Source organism: Chiroxiphia lanceolata, chromosome 27, assembly GCF_009829145.1.
Source record: "Chiroxiphia lanceolata isolate bChiLan1 chromosome 27, bChiLan1.pri, whole genome shotgun sequence".
Lineage (NCBI taxonomy): Eukaryota > Metazoa > Chordata > Aves > Passeriformes > Pipridae > Chiroxiphia > Chiroxiphia lanceolata.
In genome coordinates, this window is record NC_045663.1 from 4,670,314 (window position 1) to 4,689,789 (window position 19,476).

Below are 19,476 nucleotides of genomic sequence, written 5' to 3' on the forward strand. Positions count from 1 at the left end.
CCTTCCAAAACTCCACCTGCAGCTCCCAGTGAAGGCATTTCTGGCAGTGGTGCCACAGCAGCAGGAGCAGCCTGGCCTGGCACCCTCTTAGGGGCTGGGAGCAGCACCAGGGGCAGGAGCCAAGTGCCTGGGCTGCTGCTGAGGATCAGACTCAGATGCAGACACTGGGTCCCACCAGAAGGGGGTGATTTTCTTTTCCAGGCACACTCAGAAGCTCTGGGAGAGCCTCTGCTGCCGACAGCACCCCATGGATGCCCAAAACAGGCTGGGACAGGGGGGAGGCAGAGTCATCCTGGCAGCACCTTGAACCGTGGCCTTGCCCGCAGCCCGACCCCTCCAAAACCCCAGTTTATTCACAGACGACCTTTCCCCCAGAGCAAAACTTCCTGCAGGAAGACACCTATCTGAGGAGGGTCCTTGGGTGAGTCCTGGCACTGGGACAGACTGTGGCCTTCCAGGGGAGCCATGTGGGGATAAGCCTTCAGTGCAGAGGGGCCACAGAGGCAGAGCCTTCCTGGGGGGCTGGAGGGCCTCTGAGCGGTGTATGGACGCAGGAAGGGGGAGCAAGTGCTCCCCAGGCAATGGTTTGCCTGTGTGGGACAGAGGGCTGCCCACTGTCCCTGCCTGCAGACTCTCCTTGCTGCCTCGTTCCTGTCCTTGTCCCCTCCTCACTGCCCCAGCTGGCACTGCCACTGTCTCTCCAAACACCCAGGATGGGCAGGGGGATGGGGCCACTGAGCCACCCCACAGCAGGACCCCAGCTCGCTCCTCCCAGCTCAGGCTGGTGGCCATGGGGCCTGGCTGGTGGCTCTCCTGGGATGTCACAGCTTGGATGTCACTCCTGGGCAGGACGGAGCCACCTCCCTGCCACCAGCACAGGGAGTTATAAGGCAGCTCTGGCTGCCTTGTGCCCCGGTCCAAGGGGTCACCGACCTCCCTAAAACCCCTCAATCTCCTCCTTTCCCTTCCTGCCCCACAGCTACTGTGGCAGCAGGAGGGTCCTGGCAGCCCTGGCTGGGCACACAGGGACCTGACAGCCCCATTTCCATGGGGTGTGAGAGTGGGATTCTCTCCTGGAAACCCACGGAGAGGGGACACAGGCTGCCTGCACTAACACTGCTGAGGGCTCAGCCACTTCCCTGGCTGCCTCCAGGAAGGGTTTAAAAAGGGACAAGCGTGGGAGACCAAAGTGAACACGGTGCCAACTCTGCCTAAGCCCTGCCCCCCTCGGTCCTGCCTGGGATCCGCGAGCAGCAAGTACAAGGTAGAGTGGGACCACCGAGAGGTCACGGCTGGGGACTGTCTGTAGGAGATTGGAAAGAACAGAACCAAAAAATAAAAACTCGAAATAAAATGGAAAAAAAAAATCAAAAGGAAGGGGAAATTAAAAAAGAGACAGGAAAAAATATACATGTTATGAAAGGCAAAAAATTACAAACTGAAGAGAGGCACAAAGGACTCCAACATCAAGGCACAGCAAGGCCAGCAGAGAGGAGCACAGCCAGGCACAGCCCCCGACGCGTGTTACGACAGGCTCTGCAGAGAGAAAGGGGGTTATCCTGCCCCGGCACCCCGGGCTGGAGCGGGAACATGCACTGCGGGATGCGGGAACAAAGCAGCAAAGTCCTCCGGAGCGGGACACCGAGCCCTCCACTTCCCATCCCACGGGGATGCAGCACCCAGGGGTGGGTGCACAGAGGGGTGCACTCAGGAGATGGTGCACACAGGAGATGGGTGCACTCAGGAGATGGTGCACTCAGGAGATGGTGCACACAGGAGATGGGTGCACTCAGGAGATGGGTGCACTCAGGAGATGGGTGCACACACGTGTGGAAGGAGGTGAGGGTGCCCTGGTGAGGGGCAGACCCTACACACACCCACCGGCAGCTCCAGGCTCAGCTCGGAATGCGCAGAGCTCCCAGCTTTTGTCTGGGACCAGCCTGTGCAGGCAGCGAGGGCTGCTCAGCCCAGGGCATCCCGCTGCCCCTGGCACAGCTCCGGTGATCCCAGGGGTTTGCCAGGTGCCACACAGGTGGGACAGGAACACAGAGCCCCGCTGGGCACGAGGTGGGACAGGGATGTGCTCTGTGCTCGGAGCAGCCCTCGGCGATGGCAGATTTGGGTCCCTCTGGGAGATTTGCTGGCTGGGGTTTTTCCAAGCTGGCCAAGCACGGAGCAGCCCTGGCTGCGGGGGAGTGACGGCGCAGGGCATGCAGCACACGCAGTGGCAGTGGGGAACGGAGGAGAGAACAGCAGGGAGGGATGCAAAAAAAGGCAAAAAAAAATAAAACCAAAAAGGACATCAACAGCCTTGGGTTGGTCCCCAAGGCCACAGGGGAGAGAGACAGTGCGAGGCACCACAGCACGTCACAGGAGACAGACAGACAGACAGCCCCGTGCCGATCAGATACGTAAAATATCACCACTCCGGGACCCTCACTGACCTCTAACTTGTTGCTCCAGGTTCAGTATGACTGATACGGCCTGGTGTAGGATTAGCAGTTTGGTCTGCGGTTTTTCGCTGTTTAGGTGCAGTTGGCACATGCGTCCGAGCTCTTTAAAGGCCTCGTTGATGTCCCGGACCCGCAGGCGCTCACGGGCATTATTGGCGACCCTCCTTTCTCTCTCTCTCTCGGCTTTTTGCTCTGGGGGAAGAAGATCGTCCTCCTCATCCTCATCTTGACTAATGGTTTAAAATAAGAACGAGACAGGGACATTCCTCGCGTGCACTCTCAGCACTGGTCAACTCACAGACAAGAAACACACGGCGAGGCACCGAGATGCCGAGCCCCGCGTGGCCCCCGGTGCCCCGATGGGACCTGCTGGCCTGTGCCACACGCTCGGGCACAGGGGCACGCAGGGACTTTGGAGAGAAGCAATTAAGGCTCTTCTTCTGCCTCGTTTTGTTTTGGTTTGGTTTGGTTTTACACAACAGAGAAAGAAACCACGATGCAACTAAAGCTTGTTGCTGGGAGGGCACAGGGTGGCCCCAAGAAGGTGAGGGCTGACCTGGAATCCCCAGCTGGAATTTGGGAAGACACAGCCCTCTGCCTCCAGGGCAGGAGCGGGGCTGGCACTGCCCTGCTGGGCACCATCACCCTGGTGAGGTCTCCGAGCTGGTGGTGGGGCTGCAGAACAGCCAGCGAGCTGGAACCTGACCCGCTGCCACTTCTCGGCTGGATGTGACAGAGGACACAGGAGCCCAAAGCAGACAGCAGAGATGCCCCAAGGCAGGGAAGAGGTCAAACCTTCCCTGTCTGGGGCTGAGCACTCGCTCCTTCCTGTGCACAGCCCCGAGGGCCCACGCAGGCAGGTGCAGCTGCTGTGGATGAGGTGCATCCCTCTGCTTTAGGAGCATGAGGAAGCCCTGAGCCCACAGGGCCAGGAGCCAGCAGGAGGGTGGCAGGGACCATTCCCCTGGGGCAGCAGCAGGAGCCCAGGCTGTGTGAGGCCACACCAGGCTCCCGGGGTGGGCAGGGGCTGGGGGTCTGTGCCACAGGATGACCCTCAGCCTCATGGGTCAAGCTGCACCCCGGCCCAAACACCCCCAGCCTGGGAACAGAGTAAGTGAAGGGAGAGACCTGTTCAAAGAGCACCTTGTTCTGTTCCGAGAAGGTTTCAGCTCCTTCTTCTCCTCCTCTGAGTTATCTGCCACTGATGTGTTCTCTTCGTCCTCCTTCTCTTCCCTCTTTATTTCGCTCGTTCCCGAGGAGACGCTGCTCCGGCCCAGCCCCCCGGACAAACCTGCTGAGAGAGCAGAGCCACGTGCAGGGCTTGAGGGGCCTGACCCACACAGGAGGCTGGGGGGTCCCCAGGCCCTGCTCCTGCTGTGGCATCCCAAGCTCATCCTGCACTGCGGCTCCGCAGGCAGGGAAGATGGAGGCGTGCTGGCTCTGCCCTGCTGCTGCTCCCTGTTCTCCCTCCACCTCCCACGCCCTCTAAAATGAGAGCTCAACCTCTCCAGCAGAGCAGGGCCTGGGGGGCTGTGCACCCACAGCTGGCAGGAGGGACAGGGACATGTAGGTCAAACCTACTAGCATTAGATGGGATATTGGGAAGAAATTCTTGGTTGTGAGGGTGGTGGGGCCCTGGCACAGGTTGCCAGGAGCAGCTGTGGCTGCTCCATCCCTGGCAGTGTCCAGGGCCAGGTTGGATGGGGTTTGAAGCAACCTGCGATGGTAGAAGGTGTCCCTGCCCATGGCAGGGGGTGGCACTGGATGGGCTTTAAGGTCCCTTTCAACCCAAACCAGTCTGGGATTCTATAAAATCTCTGGAAAAGGCTCAAGGTCAAAACTGCCCTGTGGATCATGCAGGGAAGCACCAGCCTTGCAGGAGCATCCATGTCCCCCTGGGCTGCTGCTGCACAGGGCTGGACCTGACAGGTGACCCAAACTCTCTCTCTCCCTGGCAGGTGAGCCCTGGCACAGGTGAGCCCTGGCACAGGTGAGCCCTGGCACAGGTGAGCCCCGACGTGCAGAGCTGCCTTACCGCTGTACGTGTCCTGCTGCCTGCTGAGGTCGGGGAGTGAGCTGGGCTGGGATGGAAGTGTGACGTGGTTGTGGAGCAAGCTGGGGTTGCTGGACAAGCCGTCTTCGGGGTGACCTCCTCCCACCTACAGCACAACAAGCAGAGCAAGGGGGACATGTCACAGCCAGCAGGCAGGGGGACAGTCACCTGAGGACACCCCCAGGGCTCCATGGACTGGGCTAAGGCCCAGCTGTGTGCTCCCCTTGCACAGTCCCATCACCCAGAGCACAGGCACGAGGGAGGGAAGAGCCAGCCTGCTCCAGCACCAGCTCTCTGAGGACTGTGGCAGCGACACTGCAGCTCTGCACATGAGCTGGGCCCAGCCCAAAGCCACCATCGGAGCTGTGCCCCCGCCATGGAAAAGCCCATCCCTGCCTGGGTGCAAGGCTGGCACTTTGGGAAGGACACATGTCCTGTCTCCATCAAGCACCACTGTTTCTGCCACCACCCAGTGCCATCAGAGCGAGGGACATCCCAGCAATGTGAACTTGGCTCCAGAAAGGGTGAGGGCCAGGCAGCCCTTCCGAGCCCACGGCCCCCAGGCTGTGCCACACAGGCCAGGGACTGGCAGGACAGAGCCAGCCCTGCTGCCCACACGCTGGGTTTGCAGCTGGCAGGACACATGTGTGATCACATCTGATTCCTTGCTCAGGAGCAGAGTCCAGGAAGCCTGGAAGGGGCTCACAACTGGTTCCAGAGTCTGGAGACGTGCTGCTGCAGCAGGCAACCAGTTCTGCCAAAAATGTGCTGCTGTGGTCACCAGCCTCTGGACAAGGGGGATCCTGGTGACCCAGCATGGGACCTCAGCATCCACATGCTCAGGGAGCCTGGAATCTGTCCCATTCCCTGGAGCCAGAAAGAGCCCTCACACACCAGCACTCCCCACACGCAGGGTAGGACACGGTGCCTGCCCAAAGCATTCAGAGCAGGGAATTCCTGGTGATACCTGGCTCTCTTAAACCCACTGGATCCCTCCTCTCCTTCTCCCTGCATACTCCAGGGATGGTTTGAAGCTGTTTTGAGGGATTTCCATCCATGTTGCAGGTAAAGAAGACTTTCACCACTTCTGCCTGCCCTGAGAAGGGGCATGAACAAAGTGCACACAGAGCTTGTGCCAAGAGCCACGTCTGTGCTGAGGGTGGACTCGGTGTGCCCGGAGAAGCTGTAGCTGCCTCATCCCTGGGACTGTTCAAAGCCAGGTTGGACAAGGCTTGGAGCAACCTGGGATAATGGAAGGTGTCCCTGACCATGGCAGGGGGTGGAAGGAGATGGGATTCAACCCTCCCTGTGGGAACACAGCAGGTGACTTCCATGCACGTCACCCACTCAGCACTGTCAACCCCCGCTGGGGCACGCTGAGCTGTTCTCATCCCTCTGGATGCCAGGGCACCCCACACGCAGCACGTGTCCCCAGCGTGTCCCCACCAGCTGCCACGATGCCCCCACACGTACCAGGCTCGGGTGCCTGTTGCCCAGGGCCATGACCGAGGCAGGGAAGGCCTGGCCCAGGCTGCCCACGGCGGCACTGTGGGGTGGTGCTGAGCCCAGGAGCCCGTGCATGTCCCCGTGGTTGCTGGGCATGGCAGCGGTCTGGCCCACGGCGTGGTTCCTCAGCACGTGGATGGCTTCGTCCAACCTGTCTTCCATTTTGTTTTGCTGGAAGGACAGGACAGAGAGAGGTCTGTGTTAACTGCCCGTCCCTGGAAGTGTCCAAGGCCAGGTTGGAGCAACCTGGTCTGGTGGCAGGTGTCCCTGCCCATGGGAATGATATGGGCTTTAAGGTCCCTCCCAACCCAAACCATTCCATGATTCCATGATTGTAATCCCACTGAGCCAGCAGCCTGCTGCAGCTCTGCACTGCAGGACAGCTCGTGGCAATCCAGCGCTGAAGTACTGCAGGGCAGGGATGGGGAGAAATAACCCCTCAGTCAGTGCCATCCCCTAAAGGCACAAGGGGTCACACCAGTCACACCAGCAGAGCTGCTCAGGGAAGGGAGGCAGAAACCTGCCAGGAATCCATCCCAGGGCCATGGATAGTGGGAGGGTGCCAGGCTGTCCAGGTGCCAGTGAGGCTCCAGGCCCAGGGACACATCCATCCATCTTGACCAAACACCTGATTCCAGGCCCTGGCCATTCAGGGGAGAGGACTTCCCCCAAAAATCCTTCCCCACCAGGCCCCAGGGGACGGGAGAGCAAAGGAGCAGCCACTCACCAAAGTGTGGAGGCTCCCTTCGTAGCTGGGAGATAAGGCACCCGCTCCGCTCGCCCGCGGCCACTGCGACGTGCCTGGGGACAAACGGAGAGCTGGGCACCGGCACCGGCTGCCACTAGATGGGGCTGGAAGCTGGGCCACAGCACGGCACTGCAGGGGCCACCACGCTGAGCACAGGCCACCGTGCCACGCTCAGCACCCCATGGCACCGCGGGGATCACCGCAGCACTGCACGGCACCAGCATGGGACACCACGGCACCACACAGGCCCCCGTGGCACTGCACGGCACCACGTGGGCCACCATGGCACCACACAGGCCATCACAGCACCACATGGCATTGCACAGGCCACTGTGGCACCATGGCACTGCATGGGCCACCACATGGCACCTCGTGGCACTATGGGCTCAGCCTCTGCTCTGGCTCAGCAGGGAGCTGAGCTCAGGCCTTCAGACTCAAAAGGTTTCCAATTGTCCCTGGTCTCAGTGACACGCTGTGACCTTGGGGCTGCACCCTGGGCACGGGGAACTCGGGTACCAGCTCTGCTGGGCACAATGGGACCTTGTCCTGCCCGAGGGCAGCAGGGACAGGCTTTCAGGTGCTGGAAATGGGTTCTAACTGGTTGGCTGCTTCCCAGTTCCCAGTGTGCTTCTCCCATGGGAGACAAATCCAGGGACAGCCTCTGTGAGATGGGATGCTCAGGGACAGGATCAGGAACGGCAGGAGCAGGTCCCAGGGTCACTGCCACCCCTGGGCTCTGTAGTGAGGGTTTGGGGCTGATCTGGGAGGCTCCCAAAAGCAAACCCGACCCAGAGAACAACATCTGTCACTCACCTGCAAGCCCCTGCGGGGAGCCGACCGGTGTGGAGGGGTTTGAGGAGAAGTTATTGCTAGAGTGATCAGGGGAGTAAATCTGGGGAGAGAGAGGGAGGGCAGTGAGCAGTGCCCACCCTGAGCCACTGCCCCCTCCCAGCAGCACCCACCACCCACTGGGACCCCTGAGGGGACCCCCTGTCCCAAACCCACACCCAACGTGAAGGCCCAGCCTGGCTCCCCCCAGCCCCCCCCATCAACCCCCCCAGGGTCTCTCTCTGTCCCCACCCCTGAGTGCAGCCTCCAATCTTCGGGTCCCACCTTGGAAGGACATGAGAGCCCTATGGAATTGTCACAGGGTGCACTGCCAGCCCCCCTCTGCCACTGTGCAAAGGTCACTGAAGGGGACAAAGGCAACTCTGATAACCCAGTGAGACCAGTGCCCTCCAGTCTGAACCAGCACATGCAGGGCCAGGACTACTGGGACCTGCAAGTCCTGCCACGGGGGCTGTGCAGGGTGGTCTTGGCAGAGAGCACGAGGTTGGGGGGTCCTGGGCTGGTCATGGGGCTGCAACAAGCAGTTGCCTCCGTTTCCTCATCTGCCAAGAGGCACCAGGACTGAGATGGTAGCACATGGAGTGGGGAAAACCCTCCCTCAGAGTCTGCTGTGGATTTGGGCTGCATTCACCCAAACTTCTCACTGTGTCCATATTCCCTGTTTTGTGTGGAGAGGGGGTCCAGTGCAGCAAGAGCACCAGGAGCAGGCCAGGGATGATCCTAAGCCTTACCGAGGCCAGTGCCTTCCCGAGCGCGTCTCCAGAGCTCCCGGCTGTGGTTCCTCTGTTACCTGCCAGGAGAGGACACAGATGTCACTGCCAGGGCACCAGAGCCCAGCAGGATGTGGCACCCTACCAGACCTTCTCTGGGGTCACCTGCTCTGAGGTGGAAACTTTTTGCTTTTAGTGCTTTGCTTGACAATGAAATGTTTGTCTGGCTCAGGGCAGCCCAGGGGCACAATCCCCCTGACAGCCTTCAGGGGACTGCACGAAAGTCTCTCTAAGCTCTGGGTTGGAGGTGCCACCAACAGCAATCAGATGTCTCTGCAGCAGCACAGCCCATTGCCATGGGGCATTTTAAGCTCCTACAATAACCAATAGACTGGATGATCTTGGAGGTCTTTTCCAACCTTAATGATTCTATCATTCTATGAATCCCAAACTTGATTCCCTGTAGAAAAATAAAGAGTTTTTCTACAAATCCAGGTCAGGATCCTCATTTCCTGGGGAGCATAAGTTCATTTCAGTAACAGGTTTGGTAACAGGTTCAGCAGGGTCAGAGATTAAAGCACTCAGGGGTTAACATGGTATCTAAATGCAGCACGAACATTCCCATTCTGGATTTAAGTGAACAGCTTCACACAGGTGCAAATCCTTCCCGCAACTCATGTAAGCCACAGCACCTCCAAGGGATAATGTCAGAGCTCCTGGGCCCTTCCCAGATCCACCACAGGAGGTGTAAACCCCACAGATATCTCCCTGCTCCAGGTATCCAGCAGCAGGAACCTCACTATGCCTCACACAGCGACTCCAGGCACAGGTGACACACGAGGGGTTTTGGATGCCTCAGGCCCAAGACTTTGGTTTTCCAGGTGAGCCTGTGCAGGGCAGGGGGGTCCCCCCGGGGGCTGGACGTACCCATCATATTGTCTGTGCCGCTGATCGGGGGCGTGTGACTGGACACTCCGTAGGGCGTGGAGGCCGAGGAGAAGCCGGACACGGAGGGGAGTCCCCCGTTCACCTCTCCTGAATGCAGCTGGTAGTTCTGGCAGGGAGGAGGAGACGGGTGAGAGGAGCCCTGGGAAAGCTGCTGGGCTTTGGCATCGGCCCAGAGCCATGGAAGGAGGTGACATGGAGGTGACAGGGCCCCCCAGCCCCGGGGGACACGTTACCATGCGTTCGTGCTGGTGTAAACTGTTGAAGCCACTGGGCTGTGGGAGTGGGGAGGAGGAGCTGCCCAGCATGGCACCGTAACTTGACTGGCTCATGGTACCCGGGGAACTCCACAGGTCTGGCGAGTTATGGAGTCCATCTGAAAGGAAAAATGGAGCTGGGAAGGGCAGAGACACCCCAGGCAGCCCCCAGCCCCCCAGGGGGAGGTCAGCCCGGGCTGAGGGGCTGTGACTGTCCCCATCCTGTCCTGTCTACACTGAGCATCCCCCGCTGAGCAAATCGGGACCATCTCTCTGGGACCAGGAACAGGACCCAGGGAAGGGCTGGAGCTGTGCCAGGGGGGTTGGGATGGATCTCAGGGAAAGGGACAGGACAGGGGAAGGGACAGGACCCAGGGAAGGGCTGGAGCTGTGCTAGGGGGCTTGGGATGGATCTCAGGGAAAGCCCCCAGAGGGTGCTGGGGCACTGCCCAGGCTCCCCAGGGCAGTGGGCACGGCCCCAAGGCTGCCAGAGCTCCAGGAGCGTTTGGACAACGCTCTGAGGGACAGGGTGGGATTGTTGGGGTGTCCTGGGCAGGGCCAGGAGTTGTGACTGGATGATCCCTGTGGGTCCCTTCCAGTTCAGGATATTCCATAATTCTATGATTTCAGGGCTGCTTTTTGTCTCATGCACTCCTGTCCTGAGCCTCCTCCATCTAATCCCTCCTGTGGTCTGTGACAATCCAGGCAGCCCTGCTCTGCCCCAGGGTGTGAATAACTCACCTGCCATATAAAAGGCTCCAGGATACACAGTGCTGGGAGGTTTTGAGGGAGTATATCCAGCTGGATCCCTGCTGTAGTCATCACCTGAGTTGGATGGATACACCTGTGGGGCAGGAAAAGGGTTGAAGAGAACTGCTTGGCCACTCCAAGGCCCCACATCCTCACCATGCCTCTCCCTAACCCTGCACAGCCCAAACTTCAAATTTAAACTTCAAACTTAAACTTCAGAAGGATCTGAGTGGCCTCTCCCATGGCAACAGAGCAGCCTTTCACTTAACTGGCCTTTCAAGGGCCTGGAGAGACAGGGCACAGGGAATGGCTTCCCACTGCCAGAGGGCAGGGATAGATGGGATATTGGGAGAAATTGTTTGCTGTGAGGGTGGGGAGGCCCTGGCACAGGTTTCCCAGAGCAGCTGTGGCTGCCCCATCCCTGGAAGTGTCCAAGGCCAGGTTGGACAGGGCTTGGAGCCACCTGGGCTAGTGGAAGGTGTCCCTGCCCATGGAAGGGGGTGGGACTGGATGGGCTCTAAGGTCCTGTCCATCCCAAACCATTCCACGAGTCCAGGAGCTTCACTTTTATTCATCCCACAGCAGATCTGGGCAGCACTGGAGAGGTTCAGCCAAAGTCCTTGAAGGGCACAGCCCTGTGGGCAGTGGGGCAGGGGACAGGGCACAGGGTGCAGGGCACAGAGGGCACAGAGGGCACAGGGGACACCCCCAGCCCCTCTGCCTTCCCGTAACCCCGTGGGTCCCCCAGCCCCCTCCTGCAGAGCTCAGCAGCACCAGCAGAAGTTTCGACTCTGCTCCAGTTCCGTTTTCCGCGGTTATAAGTTTTTCTGGGTAACCACAAAAGCCACCACTGCTGTGCGGTGACCCCGCGCCAGGGGACGGGCTGGGGGCTGCCACCGGGGGCTGCTGTGGCCTCGGGACCCCCTGTGCCAACCCTGGCGTGTGCCAGGCTCCCCAGCACAGCCCCTGCCCAAACCTGCCACACGAACCAGCTCGAGGGGAAACTGTGGCACAGGGGACACCGAGGGCTGAGCAGCCCCTCGGAAGGGTTGTCAAGGGGAGGGGACAGCTCTGGGACAGATTTCTGCAGCACTGCTCAGCTACGTGATTTAACAGCACATTAAGCAACAGAAAAGGCTTTCCCTTCCTTTCTAAACTAACCAAACCCATCCTAGAAAGCCCTGACTGAAAATCACCTTGTGCCAGGGCAAAAACACACCTTTATTTTTTTTTTAAAAAGAAACCCAGAAATTCAATACGCAAAGAAACCGAAATGGCACTCAAAGAAACTGAAATGCCACTCAAAATGATGTGAGAACTTTTGTCACAGCTTATTTTCATCCCCTTTGATTCATTCTGAAACTGACAATCTTTTCTTTTTTAAATCCAGCCGAAAACAGGGGCGGGGACAGGGGCTGGCTGGGCTCTGCCTGGCACACACGGCTCTCTTTGGGAAGAAAACCTGCCCTGAGTTTCTCTTTCCCCACAGCCAGTTGCTCCCTTCCAGCCCCGGCCCTCACCAGCAAGAAGGGGCAGAATTGGTGGTGGGGAATAAAAATCAGAATCACAGAATCGTTTAGGCTGGAAAAGACCCTCAAGATCATCAAGTCCAGCACCACCACCATGTTCACCACTAAGCCACGTCCTCAAATGTCACATCCATGCACTTTTTGAATGCTTCCAGGGGTAGTAACTCCACCACTGTCCTGGGCAGCCCATTCCAGGCTTCTTTTTGTTTAAAAAAAAATAAAAAAAAAAAATCCCCCAAATCCCACCAAACTCCTCTGAAAAGCTCCAGTGGCTGCACTTCAGTATATCCATGGCTTCATTTTCCCCTGGCAGCTGAGGTTCCCATTTCTTGGAGCAGCTTCTCCCAAAACTGGGGCGTTCAGAACCCCAGGGGCAGCCCTGGTCCTTCCCCACGTGTTGGCTCACGGGTGGCTGGACCCTGCAGGGCCACAGGGAGCTGAAATCACCTTGTGGGTGTTGGTGCTGTGGATGGAGAGCAGGTGAAGGGATAACAGAGCTGAGGGAGGGGCTGGAGCACCAGGAGCGGCTGAGGGAGCTGGGGGGGCTCAGCCTGGAGAAAAGGAGGCTCGGGGGGGACCTTCTGGCTCTGCAACCCCCTCACAGGAGGGGGGAGCCAGGGGGGCTCAGGCTCTGCTCCCAGACAGAGACAAGGACAAGAGGAAACAGCCTCAAGTTGTGCCAGGGAAGGCTCAGGTGGGATATCAGGGGAAATTTCTTCACTGAAAGAGTGGTCAGGCACTGGCACAGGCTGCCCAAGGCAGTGGTGGAGTCACCATCACTGGAAGTGTTCAAAGACATACAGATGTGGCACTTGGGGACAGGGGTTAGTGCTGGGGTGATGGTTGGGCTCGATGACCTCAGAGAGCTCTTCCAACGCTCCCGATTCCGTGGTTCTGTGGGGAACTCGTGAACTAAAGGCAAAAAAAAAAATGAAATAAAGAGAGGGGGGAGGGAAAATCCTGACAGACACTGGCAGCTGCCCTTCATCCCTCGCTCGAAAAAGAGAATTCCAGGCCCCTTGGCCTCGGAGGGGCAGCGGGGGCAGCGCCGCGGGCACGGGGAGCCACGCGCGGGCAGTGGGGGAATGGAGCGGGGGGTGTGTGTGTGTGTGTGGGGAGGGGGGAGCGAAAACCCAGCAAATTGCCTTTTCCTATAATTTGATTAAATGGCGGGAGCTGGGCCGGGGAGCCGAGGGAAGCAGCCTAAAGAGCCCCGCGCCATCTGCCAGGGGCTGGCGCCCGGCCAGCGCCAGAGGCAGCTGCGCCGCAGCGGCGCGGGGGGGGCCGCCGGCCCCAACAGCCATTTCCTACATCCCCGCTGGAAACCGGGAGAGCAAAATCGCAGGGATGGAGGGGCAAGGGGGTGCAAAGCAGGGGGGAGGCAGAGCGGGGGCAGAAGCAAAGCAGAGAGGAGTTCGCCTTGTTGCTCCCCCATCCTGGACACCCCCCCCCAACTCCGGTTGGAGCCAAATTTCACCACAGTTCCGGCCCTGACCCCTCCAAATTTTTTCTTTCGCTGCTGGGCACAGGGGAGGCCGTGAAAAGCCGACTCCATCCCTCACTGCCTCAGCCAAGTGAGGAGCACTGAGCCCCTCCGTGCGGGCACGGCGGCCGAGCCGGGGCCGAGCCGGCGGCCAAGCGCTGCAGGAAACAGTAAATCAGGGCCAGGTCCCCGTTCCCCAGCCCTTCCCCAGCCCGTGGCCCCAGCCCTCAGCCGGCGGCCTCGGGGACCTCCAGGTGAGGTCATTTCCTCCGGTTAAAATTGCCAGCGCGGCGAGAGCCGCTTGAAAAGCCCCAGCGCTGGGATCCGCAGCGCTTTGTGGTGTTGGGTTGTTTTCCCCTCCCTGTTTTTCTTGCTCAAACGCAGGAGCTGGGGTGGGACTTCGGGCAGACTGAGGCTAAACAGAGCAGTGACCAGACTGGGAATTCACAGGCCGAAGCAGCTCCCCGGCACCGCGCTCGCTGCGGCAACAAAATCCTGCAGGAACTGACTTGCACAAAATCCCTCCCCGGGTTCCTGTGGCTCAGCAGCTGATGTGCAGCAGGGCCTGGGGGGCCCCATCCAGCCCTGGGTCCTGTGCCTGGACACACCAGCCTGTGGTCAGGAGCTCCAGAGCTGCAGGGAGGCTCCAAGGGGCTTCGTGTCCTGAGGGCAACCTATTGCCTGGAATCATGGAATGGTTTGGGCTGGAAGGGACCTTAAAGCTCATCTCATTCCACTCCCTGTCATGGGCAGGGACACCTTCCACTAGCCCAGGTTGCTACTTTGATCCAACCTGGCCTTGAACACTTCCAGGGATGGGGCAGCTACAGCTGCTCTGGGCAACCTGTGCCAGGGCCTCAACACCCTCATTGCCAAGAATTCCTTCCCAATATCCCATCTCTCCCTGCACTCTGGCAGTGGGAAGCCATTCCCCTTGTCCTGTCCCTCCATCCCTTGTCCCAAGTCCCTCTCCAGCTCTCCTGGAGCCCCTTTAGGCCCTGCAAGGGGCTCTCAGCTCTCCCTGGATCCTTCTCTTCTCCAGGTGAACCCCCCCAGCTCTCCCAGCCTGGCTCCAGAGCAGAGGGGCTCCAGCCCTGGAGCATCTCCGTGGCCTCCTCAGGATGTGAGCACTGAGCCCAAAGGCTGCAGGTTACCAGAACAGGTCTCTCTGTGCCCCTGCCTGGCATCACCCCTCACATTCCCCCTGAACCACCTCACGCTGCCAGTGCCTCTCGGTGCCTTTGGCATCATCACTCCCCCCCCAGCCACCCCCAACCCTTCCAGCCGCTGACCTCGGCGAGTTTTCAAAGCAGCTCGGGAATTACAGATTAAAGTACTTCATTTTAATAAGATGCTGATTAACCTATTTATTTTGCACGGGGTCCAGTGATAACACGGGGCGGGCTCCTGCACGGGCCAGTCAGACAAGAAAGAGCCTTTGATCCGCTGCCTTTGAGGCCACTCCTTCTGCTTCACACTTCTCCCGCCGCCTCGGCACGGATTTCTCTCCCCAGGTGTGGAAGTTCAAAAACAAACCAGGAAGCCGGAGCTCACGGCACAGGGAGGGTGAGGGAAAGACGCAGCACCACCCTGTGCTCCAGAAATCAGAGCTTTGGCATCAAGGGGCAGCCGAGGTGCCAGCCAGGGCAAGGAGGGAGATTTAGGGGGGACATGAGGAGGAAATTCACCCTCATGGGTGGGGAGGCCCTGGCACAGGTTGCCAAGAGCAGCTGTAGCTGCCCCATCCCTGGAAGTGTTCAAGGCCAGGTTGGACGGGGCTTGGAGCCACCTGGGCTAGTGGAAGGTGTCCCTGCCCATGGCAGGGGTGGCACTGGATGAGCTTTAAAGTCCTGTCTAACCAAACCATCCCATGAAAGGCCACCGTGCAGGTGTTGGCTCAGACACAGGGAAGGGGCTGGGATTTGGCAAATGCCGAGTGGCTTTTCCTGTGGGAATCGGGGCCCTCCCGGGCACTGCCAGCAGGACGGGTCCAGTCCCGGCACTTTGAAATCTGAGGCCAATAAAGGCCATTTGTTGGGAGTGATGTTTTCCCCACATGTTGTCTGGGTTTTAAAAGCTCCACATTTCACACAGAAACTCGAGGCAGCAACACGGACTCTGCTCTGAGCAGGTTTTCCCTGGCAAAACACAGACCTGGGGCAACCTGGCCCTGCTCACTGGAGCTGGTTTCTGCACCATGAGGATCCACACGGACCCTTCAACACCCTCCAGAGTGTGAGCCCAACCTGGCAAGCCCTCAGTGCCTTCCTCTCCCTCCATCCTCCCAAACCAGCATCTCAGGGTGCAATTCCAAAGGCAGAGCCTGTGGTGGAGGTTACAGCTCTATGCCAGCACCCAGGGAATGCAACTGCACAGACCTCCCCCGTGGATGGGGGTGTTCCCTGGGGAATGGGGGAGCACTGCACCAGCACCAGCTTTGGCAGAGAGTGACAGGACACACTTGGGCAAGGGCACAGCCCCAGCCTGGGGACAGAACCCTGGGACAGAGCCTGGGGACAAAGCCCTGGGACAGAGCCCTAGGACAGAGCCCTGGGGACAGAGCCCATGGGACAGAGCCCTGGAACAGAGCCCTGGGGACAGAGCCTGGGGACAGAGCCCATGGGACAGAGCCCTGGAACAGAGCCCTGGGGACAGAGCCTGGGGACAGAGCCCTGGGGACAGAGCCCTGGGACAGAGCCTGGGGATGGAGCCCTGGGGACAGAGCCCTGGGGACAGAGCCTGGGGACAGAGCCCTGGGACAGAGCCCTGAGACAGAGCCTGGGGACAGAGCCTGGGGATGGAGGCCTGGGGACAGAGCCTGGGGATGGAGCCCTGGGGACAGAGCCCTGGGGATGGAGCCCTGGGGACAGAGCCCTGGGACAGAGCCCTGGGACAGAGCCTGGGGATGGAGCCCTGGGACAGAGCCCTGGGGACAGAGCCCTGGGGACAGAGCCCTGGGGACAGAGCCTGGGGACAGAGCCCTGGGGACAGAGCCATCCCATCCCGCTCCAAGCACGCAAACGCTCCAGCCAGGAATGCAGCCTCGGCCGCCAGACAGCTCCCGTATTCCTGCAGGAACCCTCCAGCCCACTCCAATTAGCTTTCCTGGAGATCCCATTACTTGCAGCCACAAAGACATTGTTCAGCCTATTCCCCTGGAACAGCCGCGGGAGCAGGGGGAGCGTATTCCTGCAGGCTGCTCAGCTTTCCCAGAGCGCAGCCCGGGCAGTGCACACACACCTGGAGCGGGCTCAGCTGCCCTCCCCGCTCCAACTGCGCTGGTTTCCCTTCTGGAGTGAAATCCGACCCCTCGAGGATCGCGTTTCACTCGCGACATAACGTCAAACAGAGCAGGGGCCGCAGGGCAGGAGGCCACGGCTCAGGGCTCCGGCTGGGGAGGTGCCCCCGCACCGGGAATGCTGCGGCTCCTTCCCTAAGGAGCTCTCCCTCGCATCACTTCCCCGTTCTCCTGCTTTGGGAGCTGGGAAAACCCTTCCCCATGCTGCTAAAATCCAAACCCTCGATGTTTGGGGTTGCAGGACCCTGGCAGCTCCCAGGATTGGGATAATTCCCAAGGGAGGGAGGAGACACCTGCGGGGAACACGCTGCGGGCACTTACCGAGGAGGGGAGTCCAGGAGGCACCTTCCGAACCTTTTTGGGCTGTCCATCTGGGTTAGGGGAGAGAAGAGAGGGTCTAAGTTTTGAAGGGGCTTAGTGGGAGGGAAAACCAGCTACAACAAAAGTCTCCAGGGTTGGAAGCTGCAGGTACAGACAGGGCTCAGATCCCAAATGTTCCGCAGCCAAGGAAGCATCAACGGTGAAAATGTCCGAGGATGAACCTCTCCAAACCTCATCTGCACCTTTTGGGAGAAGGTTTCACCCACAGACAGAGATCCCAGGGCAGCAAGAGGTGTCACCCCACGGGGAAGGGCTCCTTGGGAGAGAACAAGCCCATAAATATTATAATATTTAATGTTATAAACCCTTGTTGGGGGTTTTTTTGGGAAACAATTTAACTTGAAGTGGGTCTGTGGAGAAAGGGAACACGTGCAGGGCTGGGTTGTATTTTCATTTCTCCTTACATAAGGATATACTTGGGAAAGCTTCACTGCTGCAGGAAGCAGGGATGTGCTTCCCAGGACCAGCCCCCAGTACATCCCTCCAGGTCCAGCTTTGGAGGGACAGTGTCTCGGGGGGGGATAGTTCAGGGAGGTGGTAGGGAAACATCCTGAGTGGCTCAAGGGGAAGCACAACCAGTGCTTCTGATATTTTAATTTGATATTTTCTTAATTTCTATTTTTAATATTATTATTTCTCATCATTATTATTTATTATTTTTCATAATTAAGGTCATTATTTGTCATAATTAAGGAAGGCTGTGGCTGGGGGGGCAGGGTGCTAACACAGCAAGGGACTCTGCTGGGATGTTTCTCTGGAGGAGAAATTCATCCCATAGAACACAGAAGAATCATTTTCCAGGCTGAAAATGGGTGGGGACTGCCTTTTACTGAAAAGCACATCACACAGGGTCACTTCTGGTTTCGTTTGCTGGGGAAAGCCCAAAAGAGCAGCAGGAAAGTGATTCTGGAGGGTGCAGGGGAACTGTGACAAGAAACACAACTTCTGGGGAACTGGAGCTTGTCTTCCCTCCAAGGTTAAACTCACACCTGAGCTCAGCCTTTGCTAAAAGCAAAATGGTTCATTCCCAGGTACATCCAGACACGGGCAAGTCCTGCTTGGGAACTATGGAGCAGGCAGGGAGAGAGTGAACATTCCCTGTGTCCCAGGGCGCAGTTCCCACGTCCTGACAGAGTGTCTGGACCTCATGTTACCCCGTTCTTGGGCTCCAGGGAGGGCCACTGGCCACAAAAACAGAATGCCAAGGCACTCCAAGGTTTTCCAGGAATGACTAGTGATGTGCAGTGTGGCTGGAGGTGTTCTGAGAAGAACCTCGAGCCGTTTGCTGCTTTCAGCTAACCTGACATTTTCCAGGAAGAAGGAAATTCCACCTGACTCTGAGCCCTTCATTTTTTTAAAGTTAGACATCTCTATACAGATATACAGAGATATTTCTATGCATTCCCCTCCCCCAAAAAACCAAATTCACGCCAGGTACATGCACATGGCAACATGAGTTTGTCATCTTCAACCCCTCTGTTCTCATTCCCAGCCTCAGTTCCTCATCCCCAAAGGCAGATCCCACGAGGGCACCTGCCCTCAGGGTGACACCCCTGAGGTTCCCTCAAGCTGTGGCACAAAACCAGCACGGTGGCACCCGGGGGTGGCACGTGGGGACTCACCAATGCTGCTCTCAGCACCTCTCCTGCGAGGATTGTTGGGGTAAGAGAAATACTGGGACCCCCCTTTGCCCCCCGTGGGGGAAAGTGTGCTCGGGCTGGCGATTCCCATCTCGCTGGGCAGGAACCCGGCCTGCAAACAAGGAGAGAGAGAAGCCCTTCCATGGAATTATGCTGGAAAAACGACTCGCTGGGAGAGAACAGAGCTGCTTTGAGACACCTTCCCACCAACTCAGCTGAAGGGAAAAATAAACACAAGCCAAGGGGCTAGAAGGGAAAACAAACCCGTAAATATGGGGGTAGGTGTGGAGGAACAAGAGGGTCTTTCAGCTTCTGTTTTCCTGCAGGACCCCAGCAAGGAACCCCTGCGAGCCAAGGAGGAAAACCAGCAGGTGCCATCGTGGGGAGCATCGTGGTCCCAGCTCACCTGCTGCCCAGGAGGGTGGGATAAACCAATTCTGTTTGTTTGGGAAAGCCCAAAATAGCAGCAGGAAAGTGATCCTGGAGGGTGCAGGGGGAACTGTGACAAGAAACACAAGTTCAGGGGAACTGGAGCTTGTCTTCCCTCCAAAGTTAAACTCACACCTGAGCTCAGCCTTTGGCAAAAGCAAAATGGTTTATTCCCAGGTACATCCAGACACAGGCCAGTCCTGCTTGGGAACAAGCTGCTGCTGCTGCTCAGGGTGGTTTTCTCTTGTGTTTTATCAGAGAAAAGCCAAATCCCTCTTTCTAAAACCAGGAAACTCCTCCCCCGTGTTTATCCCGGCTGACCTTGGGCACGCTGGGAAGCAGAGCTGGGGGAGCTGGAGCCCAGGGTGCTCTCTCCCTCCTGGGATGGAGCAATCCCACCTTTCCTCCAGCCCCCCTCACCTCGGGAGGAAGTTCAGTGTATTTA

At 58.6% G+C, this 19,476-nt stretch overlaps 1 protein-coding gene across 15 annotated transcripts in view; it reads right to left on the reverse strand.

The window, feature by feature from the left end:
* Positions 1 to 19,476, reverse strand: part of TCF3 (transcription factor 3) — an 84,631-nt gene that overhangs the window by 9,084 nt on the left and 56,071 nt on the right. For 3 of the 15 annotated variants that reach the window (XR_004361005.1, XM_032712082.1, XM_032712094.1), the window contains 12 exons: positions 18,585 to 18,714; positions 16,903 to 16,952; positions 10,263 to 10,365; positions 9,501 to 9,640; positions 9,247 to 9,373; positions 8,341 to 8,399; positions 7,574 to 7,652; positions 6,740 to 6,813; positions 5,980 to 6,183; positions 4,489 to 4,612; positions 3,582 to 3,747; positions 2,445 to 2,683 (listed from right to left, as the gene is read on the reverse strand). Coding sequence is in view for 14 of the 15 variants with exons in the window: in XM_032712082.1 (XP_032567973.1) it covers positions 2,445 to 2,683; positions 3,582 to 3,747; positions 4,489 to 4,612; positions 5,980 to 6,183; positions 6,740 to 6,813; positions 7,574 to 7,652; positions 8,341 to 8,399; positions 9,247 to 9,373; positions 9,501 to 9,640; positions 10,263 to 10,365; positions 16,903 to 16,952; positions 18,585 to 18,714 (1,495 nt within the window). In the remaining variant the exon portion in view is untranslated. Of the gene's footprint in view, positions 1 to 2,444; positions 2,684 to 3,581; positions 3,748 to 4,488; positions 4,613 to 5,979; positions 6,184 to 6,739; positions 6,814 to 7,573; positions 7,653 to 8,340; positions 8,400 to 9,246; positions 9,374 to 9,500; positions 9,641 to 10,262; positions 10,366 to 16,902; positions 16,953 to 18,584; positions 18,715 to 19,476 lie in introns of those variants that run through there. The other 12 variants (XM_032712093.1, XM_032712091.1, XM_032712092.1 and 9 more) reach the window with 9 other exon arrangements.